At 42.1% G+C, this 12,543-nt stretch overlaps 1 protein-coding gene across 9 annotated transcripts in view; it reads left to right on the forward strand.

Annotated features, from left to right (window-relative positions):
- TCERG1 (transcription elongation regulator 1) overlaps nucleotides 1–12,543 on the forward strand; it is a 98,807-nt gene that overhangs the window by 75,798 nt on the left and 10,466 nt on the right. For all 9 annotated transcript variants that reach the window (XM_053293726.1, XM_053293729.1, XM_053293730.1 and 6 more), the window contains 2 exons: nucleotides 2,768–2,932; nucleotides 11,190–11,372. In XM_053293726.1, coding sequence (XP_053149701.1) covers nucleotides 2,768–2,932; nucleotides 11,190–11,372 — 348 coding nt within the window. The remainder of the gene's footprint in view (nucleotides 1–2,767; nucleotides 2,933–11,189; nucleotides 11,373–12,543) is intronic.

A 12,543-nucleotide genomic window follows, 5' to 3' on the forward strand; every position in this document is an offset into this window, starting at 1 on the left:
ATATCATAGCTATAAAGGTACTGTGTATCCTCTTAAAACAACTGTGGTAGACTGCACCACCACTACTGATAAAGGATTAACAGAATTGCTGTATGTAACACTGAGAGGCTATTTCCTGATTCTGTTTGCTTTTGGACCATCAAAATCAAAAATATAATTGTTCTTGCATACCTAAGTAGTGTGCCAAGAACAAAATTCCAGTGTTGAGATAAATTTACAGATTATCAGCACCGTTCATTAATTTTGTCCTGTACATAATGATAACCATTAATATTTCCAGTGTGCTGGCATATAAATTTCAGTTGATTGATAAGGCAGATTTGTGTCAAATAGCAGAATTAAAAATACTCAAATCAATGAGATTTGCTTTCCTATAGTTATGAAGACTTGGGGTTTCCAGTGACAACCTCTTCATGTATGATTTATGCTTGTGCGGAGGGGTAGGGAATAATGTTAAATGTGTGGTCTCATCAAATTTTATTATTAAATAAATATTTACAATAAAGTCACAATGACCTTTCTATATTGTTTTAGAAGCTTACATCCTGACTAACATCACACTCGCAGAAGTACTTTCTTCTCGCATGAGGGGGGTTGGAGCAATTTTTGCTGATTCCGCTCTGCAAACCTGTCCCTAAAGGTGCCCCACCCCTCAGAGGCGTATTTAGGGGCAAGGGCAGCAAAGGGAAGGGAGGATTGGCAAAAATCACACACACATGCACACCCCCGTGTGTACTTTGTGCTCACAGCACAACTGTGAGCATAAGGTTAGTCAGGATATAAGCCAAAGAGTTTTGGAATGCTCAGAAGTCAAGATGCTTAGGCTTTGTCCTTTTAGCAATTAAGATGATTTGGGCTCAATGTAAGACTTGTTTCCATGAGTCAGAGACCTAATTTGTATGTGAACACAGCTTGCTTAGTAAGCTGTTGGTGTGAGGTGCCTTCACATATGATTGTAACAGTGTTAACCTCACTACTTCAATTGCTAAAAAAGTGGCTTTGCACTGGTGTGGCTGAAATAATTGCAGTCACATGAAGAGTTTATTCAGACATACTGATTATAATGTAGAACGTGCACATACATGGTTGTGTTACAGGCATCCATCCATGCAGGTGGCTGGTTGTGCAAATCAGCTAAAGGTTCCATAGTTACTCTCTGTCATACATAACTTGTACATTCCACAGGAAACCAGCAGAGAACACTTTATGCCCTAGCTTTTGCTGCATTTGTTCATACAGAGGGGGGGAAGTTGTTTTGTGAGACAGTTCAGTGCAGACTGATATCTGCTACACAACTTGTAGATTGTCATCATAACAAGTGATAAGATCTGTCATAATTCATATGTTCTGTGATTAACTGCCTTGTGAGACCTTGGTCTGAAAGGCAGGATATAAATCTTCTAAATAAACAAACATGCTGGTTTTGGTATTTTAAAAGAGCTATAACAAAACCATGGAAAAGCAATAAGTTAACAATTGTATATATGTTGAAAATGACTTGCCAAATGTTAATATATTGACAATATTCTTATTTCTGATTTATATCTGGTTTTAATTTTAACTTAATCAGATAACCACATTCAGATAAGTTCTCACTATTCTATATTGTACTAGCATTCACACTTGTTTTAAAATAATTACCCACTACTAGCTGCTGCCTGTGGTGCCCTTGAAACATTAACATTTGTTTTAATGCATATATGTAACTTTGAATGATAATAGTCCTTAATTTCGAAGTTCATTAATCTGGTAGTCAAAGTCTAGTGATAAATCTAAGGGTGTAGTCTTCCAAACATTGCTTGCAAGAGAAAACAGTCTTCAGCAGATTTCCTAATTACTAGAATCTAAAACTACAGCATAGACAGGTGTGATGGAACTGAGAACTGGTTTATACTAACTGACACAAATTCATGCTGTGCTAGCATTATTAACAAAGTTGTGCACATGTCACAGCACCGCACAGAAGTCACAGCACTACACAGATGCTCAAAGTTGCACCATCCCTTCTACACTCAGTCCGTTTGCACAATAAGGGTAGTGGAACAAGAGCTGACATCCAGACTACTGTTTCATTAGCACGATGAGAGAAGTTATACCCACTTACATTTGTGGAGCTGCACCAAATTGTGCTGCTCCACAGGAACTGTTGGAAGGCCTTCTGCAGATCATATACAAGATTTCACAACCGTGTATATGTTCTGGAGAAGGCCTTCCTTCTCCTTCTTCCTGCATAACACTTCAGAGTGCCACAACTTTGTGCAGCTCCACAAACTTCTTTCATTGTGCCACCGCAATACTAGTCTGGATGTCAGTTTTTTGCAGGAGCAACTCCAATTGCTCATGAGATGTACTTCTCTGTAATTAAAATAGCAGGTTGGAGTGGCTGTAGTACTAATTCCCAGAGGAAAGCCTAGATTCTTGAGGCAATTGCCTTGTAGTGTAAATGTCTTGAAATCATGGCCTAAAACTCCAGTTTCTGAACAGTATCCTTTACAGAACTGTTCATCTTCAAAGCATTTTGAAGGATTCAGTATTATTGGATGTTCCAATACATTTGCAAAAAATTCATCCAAAATTGAAGTGAATTAAGGGACACACATTTAAAATTTAGTAACCTTCTGGATAATCTAATGTTGAATTAAATTAGATAGTTTTTGTCATTTTGGTAAGTCTGTTGCTAATTAATTTTTTTTTTTAAGTTGCAGGCTTGTCAAAATCTTTGTAACTCTTGATTTATTTTCTTTTTTCTTTTCTGCTTAAAATATAGATCAAAATGGACTTCTTTGAACTGTTATCTAATCACCACTTGGACAGTCAGTCTCGCTGGAGCAAAGTGAAGGACAAAGTAGAGACTGACCCTCGCTACAAAGCTGTGGACAGCTCTTCACAAAGGGAGGATCTTTTTAAGCAGTACATTGAAAAAATAGCCAAAGTATGTGTGTTATTGACAAAACTGCTTTCATTTTCAGAGAGTTTCATTGTTGGGGAAGTTGACATCAAACTTTGTAATATGCCCAGTAGCAGAAATACCTCATACAAAATACTATTCTTGATTGGTGATGAGCACTGCCAGTGTGCTTGTCCATTGTTTGATCTTTTTTTAAATGGAAAGGCAGTTTTCTAAGTTTCTTAAAGTGTGAGACAATATAATAAAGTATACAGTATATTTAGTCTGTGTTCATAAATGAAAGAATGGAATCACTTGGGACTTATCTGTTTATAAACCTTCAGAGTTACACTCTGAAAATGGAAATGTTTCATATTTCTCCCTGAAACTCCTCATGACTTGGACCTGCCATACTTCTGTTTGTTTATTCCTGCTGGAAACCTGAGCTGTTGATTTAAAGAGCACCCTCAGAGCAATTGTTTACCAATCCAGAGGCTGTTGTGGTGGCAGCATCCATATCATAATTTACTTATGAACTATATTTTATACTCCTTTCAGTCTGACACAACCAAAAAGTGGCTCACAATGAGAGGAAAATACAAGAAAACAATAAAATCAATTCTAAAACAATGTTAGAAACCACTTGGATGAATTCCAGCAGCTAAATAATATTAGTTGCCCAAATGTCTCAACAGATTTTTGCCATGCTTCTAAATGCCACCAGTAAGAGACCTGGTTGACCTCCTTAGAGAGGGAGTTCTAAAGAACAGTTGCTACTCACTGTTACTACCAGCCTAGCATCTGATGGTAATGCCACTCAGAATAAGGTGCTGTATTTGATCTCTAGGGTTTGCAACTAATGTGAATTGCAGAGTTTTTCAGTTCACTCATTCTCTGCCCATGAGGTTTGCTTGCATATATCTCTTTCAGGAGTCTGACTTCTTTAAAATACAGTTGAAGACCTAGGATAGTATAAATCAGGAATATTGCCAAGGTTACTAATCATAATGAAAGTGAAAGTTATAAGATTTTCACTATTCTCTTTTCTCCTCAACTACGATCACTTGTCCTTCCCATCTTCATCCAAGCTGACATAAGATTTTTGATGGTGGCCTTACCTGTGTCTGGAGTGTAGTCCAGTTTCTAGTCACTTACTGAATTATGCTTGAAGATGTTCCTAAGCCATGGGCTGGGGTGCAAAGAGCTTCTCAGGTGTGCCTCAGGGCTTGGTTTAGTGTGAGGTGATTTTTGACTTTTCTTTGAACTGCAGAGACCTCTGCCCTATGCTACATAACAAGCTGCTTTTGAGAGTCCCCCCTCAGTTTTCAGAGGTGATCTATGATGTGACATGGAGGGCTGATGCTTGTGAATCACAAACGCAAAGCCCTTTGAGTGTGCAGAACTTGTTCATTGGATCCCAAATGCTGAAACATAGCCTAGCTGTTGTAATTTTGTAGGTAGTCTTTCAGTCTGCAAAAGAGCATCTTTTAGTTTGTGCAGATCTGTTCTCTGCTGGTGGATGAGGACATCTCATGTGGGTTATCCTTCCCATGTGCTCCAGAGGCAGGACTATGCAGAATAGCTTGGTTGAATTGGTTGTGCCGCCGAGTCATAGGAACAAAGGAAGCTGCCATATACTGAGTCAGACCATTGGTCTATCTAGCTCAGTATTGTCTCCACAGACTGGCAGCGGCTTCTCAAAGGTTGCAGGCAGGAATCTCTCTCAGCCCTATCTTGGAGATGCCAGGGAGAGAACTTGGAACCTTCTGCTCTTCCCAAAGCGGCTCTATCCCCTGAGGGGAGTATCTTACAGTGCTCATACTTCTAGTCTCCCATTCCTATGCAACCAGGGTAGACCCTGCTTAGCTAATGGGACAAGTCATGCTTGCTACTGCAAGACCAGCTCTCCTCATTCAAGGTGTTGACTCCTGGTGACCACAGAGTCATGTGGTTTTCTTGGTGGAATACAGGAGGGGTTTACCATTGCCTTCTCCCATGCAGTATGAGCTGATGCCTTTCAACACTTTCCTATATTGCTGCTGCCCAATATAAGAGTTTCCCATATTCTGGGAATGCAGAATAGCTAGTAACGCTTTAAAAGCCTGGGAAGGATAACCCGCCAAGTTCCTTTGGTCCTGCATCCAACTCCAGAGACAGCTTTTCTCTCTCTTCAAAAGCCTGCTCTTTATATCTTTTCCTCTGTTATTTCCATTTATATTCCTTAATTTTTAACATTACTTTCTCTTTCATGTTAAAAAAAATTACCTTTGACTTTTCAGTCTTTACTTGTTCTTTCTGGAGTTGGTCTCTCAACAATGCAACAACTGGGGCCAAATATCCATAATGTTCTGGTTCCCAAGGGGAAGACCAGTGTTCAGTTTCAACTGTGCATACCCTCCAATGGCACATTGAGCACCACTAGGTCCTCACCATAGCCAGGCTACACAACCATGGAGAATTTGCGAAGGGAATATTCCGGCTCTCCCCACTAGTAAGCTGTGAGACCCATCAAGGCAATCGAATACCAGGAACCTTCGGTGGACGATACTATCTCAGTTTAGTCCAGAGTGGCAGCAGTGGCTCTACCAGCTCCTGATTGTGTGGCCATCTTCTCTGGCCCTGCCTGAGGCTCAAAACGCCTGTTCCGATCTCAGCTTCTCACACGTAGGAAACAAGAACAGTTGCAACGCAGGGGAGAGGTGCAGCATCAGCCTGGCCATCAGACCCTTGCCGAGAAACTGAACACACAGAGAGGAGCATGAGAGCACTGGAATCCAGAGAGACAAAGAAGGCAGGCAAGGCATCTGAAGATCAGAGGGATTGTTCAGGCAATTCATCTCACCCAATTGCATTGAGGGAACAATCCAGGGCCAATGAGACCAGAGCCAAGGCCCCTTCTCCCATGATACCAGTAGATTTAGCTGAAGCTCCCATCCCTCCTGTGCTTTCAGATTTCCAATCCTCCGTGCCACCAGCCTGGCAGACTTTGTTTAAAGACATGCTCACCAAATCACTCCAGCAATCAAAAAGGGGAAAGCACAAAAGAAAGAGGAGGGTGTTTGTATCGCCTTCTCATTTTCTTCCAATAGCCCAAACCCTAGAAAGGATAAAAAGAAAGGGTCAGCAAGAAATTGGGACAAGAATAACCCCCCTACACTTCTATCTATCTATTTATTTATTTATTTATTTAGCACATTTGTATACCAGCCAACCACAAGTCTCATGCCACTGAAGTCTCAGATTATGCCTCCCCAGGCCCACACAACCAGGATAAGCACCCACATGCCCCTGACTCAAAGAATCCAGACCTGGTTGAACCAACACCCAACCCCATGCTTATGAAACCCAGGACCATAGCACTTGGGGATCTTGAGGGAAGAGGGGGAGTGGTCAGATTACTAATATACTGATTCTTTCTCCAATTCTCAAAGGTTATTTATCTCTGATGGCTCTGTCCCATTGTTAAATAAGGTCATTCACATTCTGGGGTTACAACTGTTGCCCTCCAAGAGATTCCATTCAATGCTAAGGGAGTACTTGTTTTTCAAAAAAAGAGGAACAGAAATTATTCTCCTTTCCCTGAATTTTCCAGTGAAGTGTTTATACAAGAGTGGGCTAACCCAGCGTCTACCAGAAAGTATGGTACAATGGCTAACATTTTATAATTTTCCTCAAGAGGTGTAAAACCTTCTCAAGGTTTCTTCCTCTGACGCGCCAGTAATGGCTCTCCTATATGGGGTGGTGCTCCAAAACAATAGAGACGGCTCCCTCAGACACTCATCAGATAAAAGGATTGAGCCTTCACTCAAGTGTGTATGAAGCTTCATCTCTGTCTGCCCACAGCGGCCTCAATCATTGCCAGAGCCTTGCTTCTCTGGGTAGATGATTTGGATCGGAACCCACCTGCAGATCCTGTTCATTTAAAACAAATCCTCTTGAAGATCCAAAAGGTGCAAGCCTTTATGACTGATCCCAGTATGGATTCTGTCTGTTTTGCAGCTCAGTCCAAGGCATCCAACAGTTTTGGCTCAATGCAGTGTATGGTTAAAACATTCTTGCTCTAATCTGTCCTCAGTGCCTCTTGAGGGTTCTACATTATTTGAGTACGAAGCATTGCAGGATATACTCATTGAAACCAAGCATAAGAGAGAGGCTTTCCCCAGTGCTCGCAGAGAGGACCATAGACAAAATAAAAAGCACTTTTACTCTATTCGTCCCCTCAGGTCCCACTTGACCAAAGGAAAAGGACAATCCATCACAGCGCTCTTACTGGAATAGATTCCATTCAAACTATGTCATCGGGCCAACAACATCAGGGCTTCACAGCTCAGTCCAAACAACCAGGCAATAGTAATGACTCAGCACCCTGGTGGGTGAATGTGGGTGCGCTTACGGTATTTTCACACTTGGGAGCTCTCCACCACCATCAAATGTGTGCTGCAGTTACTACAATTCAGTTACAGAATAGAGTTGACCTCCTATCCTCCAAACAGGTGCTTTGTTACTCCCATCTCACACTCACCTACCAAACATGGAGGCTAGAGCAGGACCCTGTATGTTGTCATGACCCAGCGTGATTAAAGTTATCCGCCTGGAGCCTGAGAGGAACATCCTGAGTCGGTATGGATATTCAGAAAATGTAATGGCCACTATGTTGGCATCAAGGAAGACATCCACTAATACAGTGAGGGAAATAAGTATTTGATCCCCTGCTGATTTTGTCCGTTTGCCCTCTGACACAGAAATGACCAGGCTATAATTGGAATGGTTGGTTTATTGTAGCTGTGAGAGACAGAATAACAACAAACAAACCCTCAAAAGCCCAGTGCCCAAAAGTCAGCGATGGATTTGCATTGTAGTGAGGGAAATAAGTATTCGATCCCTTCACAAAAGATGTCTTAGTACTTGGTGGCAAAACCCTTGTTGGCAATCACAGAGGTCAGAGGTTTCTTGTAGTTGGCCACCAGGTTTGCACACAACCCAGGAGGGATGTTGTCCCACTCCTCTTTGCAGATCCTTTCCAAGTCAGAAAGGTTTCGAGGCTGATGTTTGGCAACCCGAACCTTCAGCTCCCTCCACAGATTTTCTATGGGATTAAGGTCTGGAGACGGGCTGGGCCACTCCAGGACCTTCATGTGCTTCTTCTTGAGCCACTCCTTTGTTGCCTTGGCTGTGTGTTTTGGGTCATTGTCATGCTGGAATACCCATCCACGACCCATTCTCAATACCCTGGCTGAGGGAAGGAGGTGCTCACCCAAGATCTGACGGTACATGGTCCCGTCCATCGTCCCTTCGATGCGGTGAAGGTGTCCTGTCCCCTTAGCAGAAAAACACCCCCAAAGCATAATGTGTCCACCTCCATGTTTGACGGTGGGGATGGTGTTCTTGGGCTCATAGGCAGCATTCCTCCTCCTCCACACACGGCGAGTTGAGTTGATGCCAAAGAGCTCGATTTTGGTCTCATCTGACCACAACACTTTTGCCCAGTTCTCCTCTGGATCATTCAGATGTGCATTGGCAAACTGCAGACGGGCCTGTACATGTGCTGCCTTGAGCAGGGGGACCTTGCAGGCACTGCAAGATTTCAGTCCTTCACGGTGTAGTGTGTTACCAATTGTTTTCTTGGTGACTATGGTTCCAGCTGCCCTGAGATCATTGACAAGTTCCCCCCGTGTAGTTCTGGGCTGCTTTGTCACCGTTCTCATGATCATTGCAACTCCACGAGGTGAGATCTTGCATGGAGCTCCAGACTGAGGGAGATTGACAGTTATTTTGTGTTTCTTCCATTTGCGAGTTATCGTGCCAACTGTAGTCACCTTCTCACCAAGCTGCTTGGAGATAGTCTTGTAGCCCAGTCCAGCCTTGTGCAGGTCTACAACCTTGTCCCTGACATCCTTCGACAGCTCTTTGGTCTTGGGCATGGTGGTGAGTTTGGAAGCTGAGTGATTGCTTGCTTCTATGGACAGGTGTCTTTTATACAGGTACTGTAACAAGCTGGGATTAGGAGCACTCCCTTACAGAGGGTGTTCCTCATCTCAGCTCGTTACCTGCATATAGTGAAAAGACACCTGGGAGCCTGAAATCTTGCTGGTTGATAGGGGATCGAATACTTATTTCCCTCACTACAATGCAAATCCATCGCTGACTTTTGGGCACTGGGCTTTTGAGGGTTCGTTTGTTGTTATTCTGTCTCTCACAGCTACAATAAACCTACCATTCCAATTATAGCCTGGTCATTTCTGTGTCAGAGGGCAAACGGACAAAATCAGCAGGGGATCAAATACTTATTTCCCTCACTGTAGCATCTATCAATTCACTTGGAGGGCCTTTTTATGTTGGTGTAAAAAGAACCAGAGATGTAAGGAATTCTATGGAATCAAAGAGCTCTTACGTTTCCTACCGGACGGGCTAGAGAAAGACTTGAAGGCTAACACCTTTGAAACAACAGGCAGCTTGCCCTCTTAGGCCTTTTAGCTACAAACAGTAGATAAGGCCATGTGTGTCAGTCTCACTTGAAATGGTTCTTCAGGGGAGTCACACTCCTCTCCATCCACAATTCACCATTTTCTGTCTTGGAATCTGCACACCATTCTTCGGGCTTTACAAGCTCCACTGTTTGAATCTATCTGTTCGATACCACTGCATTTAGCTTGCCTTCCTAGTGGCAATATCCTCAGCAAGAACAGCCTTGGAGTTACAAGCTCTATCTGTAAATAAGCATCTATGTATTTTGTTCTCCCAACTTGGTATGGCTGATCCCAGAACCTTTGTTCATTTCAAAGGTTTTATCAGTGCTCCATCATTCTCAAGACATTGTTCTACCATCTTTCTGTCCAAAACGATCTCAACCCTCAGAATGCACCTGGCACAAGTTAGACATCTGTCGTTGCTTGAAGCTTTATCTCAAAGAAACAGTTTCCTTCCGCTCTTTACATGCAGTATTTGTCTCCTACCTACCAACACCTATGGGACAAAAATCATCTGCATTCACCATAGCCAGATGGATTACAGCCTGTATAGTGCTAGCATACGTCTTTTAAAGCTTCAGGTTCCATTACATGTTTTTGCATTTTCAACAAAGGCAGCTGTGACTACAGCAGCTTTCTCTACTAATGTTCTACTTGCCGGACTATGTAAAGTAGCAACATGGTCTTCTCTGTCTACATTTGTGAGATACCATAAGATGGACCTATACCAATCAGCAGAGGCAGCTTTTGGCAAAAGAGTGCTACAGCAGGTACTCCCTCCACCAGGATAGTCCGCTGTGGCAGGTCCCACATGAGATGTCCTAAGAACATAAAAACAGCCCTGCTGGATCCAGGCCCAAGGCCTATCTATTCTAGCAACCTGTTTTACACTGTGGCCCACCAGATGTCTCTGAGAAGCCCATAGGCAAGAGCTGAGGGCATGCCCTCTTTTTTGCTGTTGCTCTCCTGCAACTGGTATTGAGATGCATTTTGCCTCTGAGTCTGGAGTTGGCCTATAAGCCACCAGTCTATAGACCTGTCCTCTGTGAATTTGTCTAAGCCCCTTTTAAAGCCATCCAAACTAATGACCATCACCACATCCCGTGGCAAAGAATTCCATAGATTAATTATGTGCTGTGTGAAGAAGCACTTCGTTTTATCAGTCTTAAATTTTCTGGCTTTCAGTTTCATGGGATGATCCCTGGTTCTAGTGTTGTGAAAGAGGGAGGAAATCTTACTTATTTATCCAGCAGCAGAGAAAGGAGCATTGGCTACTTACCATGAAGGCTTCGTCTTGCTGCTGGATTTGTGGACATCTTGACCCACCTGCTTGGGTCTCCCCGTATCTACTGCAGGGACATAATGTTTTTTCAGTGCACTCAAGTGTACATTAATCCTTATTAACTTCCTTCCATGTGTTACTTGGCTCCTCTGTCTTTGGACTTAGCTATTCAGAACTGGATGGGGTTATTCTTCCCAGGCTTTTAAAGTGTTGCTAGTTATTTTGCATAGTTCTGCCTCTGGCGCACTTGAGAAGGATAACCCACATGATCCTGAAATCCAACAGCAAGAAGAAGCCTTCACAGTAAGTAACCAGTGCTCCTATTTGTGCAGTCATTGAAAGCAGAGATAGCTATGTATAGGGTGACCTTAGAAGTGTTAAGGTGAAACCTAACATTGATGAGAACAGCAGTATTTTCCAAAATTGTCTCATTATGTGGATCACACTTTAGGCATATTATATTTGTTTGCTTAATCAATCACATTCTTGAATTAATTCTCTCTCTTAAAATTGTAGTTGTCAGGCTAATCAGAATGAAATGTGTACTTTTTAGAATGTGGATTCTGAAAAAGAAAAGGAACTGGAAAGACAGGCTCGCATTGAGGCAAGCTTGCGTGAGCGTGAAAGAGAAGTCCAGAAAGCTCGTTCCGAGCAGACTAAGGAGATTGACAGAGAACGGGAGCAACACAAACGAGAAGAGGCCATCCAGAATTTCAAAGCTCTTTTATCTGATATGGTAGGATTCCTCTGTTTTAAGATTAACAAGGGGGCAAATATGCTCTTATGTAAAAGGGAAGAAGTAAAACTGCTTGTTGCTGATTTCAGTATGTGAAGTTCTGGAGAGCTGCATTTGAACATGAACATTTGTCCTAAAGCCCTGCTGTTTGGGAAAAGAGAGCTAGTTTCAAGCGAGGGGTGTATGTGTGATATTCCATTGACTAGATAAAAAATAGTAATTTTTGTAGCAGCCCTGGAGTTTACTTTCTAATACCAAATCTTATTAACTCATTTTTCTTATATCAAGGACATATGATACCCCTGCTAATTTGGCAAAGAGGCACCTTTTACATGGCGATTCTCTTTATTTAGCAGGGGGAGAGTAACTGCCCCTGCCCACTGCCAGCACAGTACCTCCAGTGACTGTTGCTGGTGTCTATCTTACGTTTCTTTTTAGATTGTGAGCCCTTTGTGGGACAGGGATCTATCTTATTTATTTGTTATTTCTCTGTGTAAACCGCCTTGAGCCATTTTTGGAAGGACAGTATAGAAATCGAATTGAATGAATGAATGAATGAAGTACCAAGAATGGAAAGAGAAGCACACTTTCCATAGAGTAGCAAAAGAAATTCCTCGTTGTTTTCCAGATGGTTTTACATTATGAAAAGCCAAATTCCATTTGCTGAATAAATAATACAACCAGTATTGCACAATATTGATGACTTCATTTGATAGTTTTTTGTAGAATTCTGGCAGGAAATAAGGTATTGAATGGTAACAAGAGAAACATGGGCTGGAGAAGAACAGAAGAATTAGGAAAGGGGTGTTGTATAACACAAAAACCTTCCTCCTTTAAAAAATGTAGAGAATTTGTTTCTGTATTTTCAGCAGACACTTTCTGCATACATTCAACTGTTTTTGTAAAAATAAAAGCTTGAAATCCTGCTTTAAAAAAAGGGGGGGGGGGTTTAAAAACAAATCTGCTGAATTCCCACTCACATTTGTAGTTCCGCACATACACACTGAACAGCCCCAATCCAACCATTTCTTGATATCTTAGGAGCAGGAGAATAGCTGGGCCTGTTCATAGTGCTCACTAAATTCCAAATAGCCATAATAAAGAAGACTGTAGCCATAGTGGTCTGTAGTATATTGATGACTTTATGGAAAAACTTGAAAGCATGAGAATA

The sequence above is a fragment of the Hemicordylus capensis genome, chromosome 2 (assembly GCF_027244095.1).
Source record: "Hemicordylus capensis ecotype Gifberg chromosome 2, rHemCap1.1.pri, whole genome shotgun sequence".
NCBI lineage: Eukaryota > Metazoa > Chordata > Lepidosauria > Squamata > Cordylidae > Hemicordylus > Hemicordylus capensis.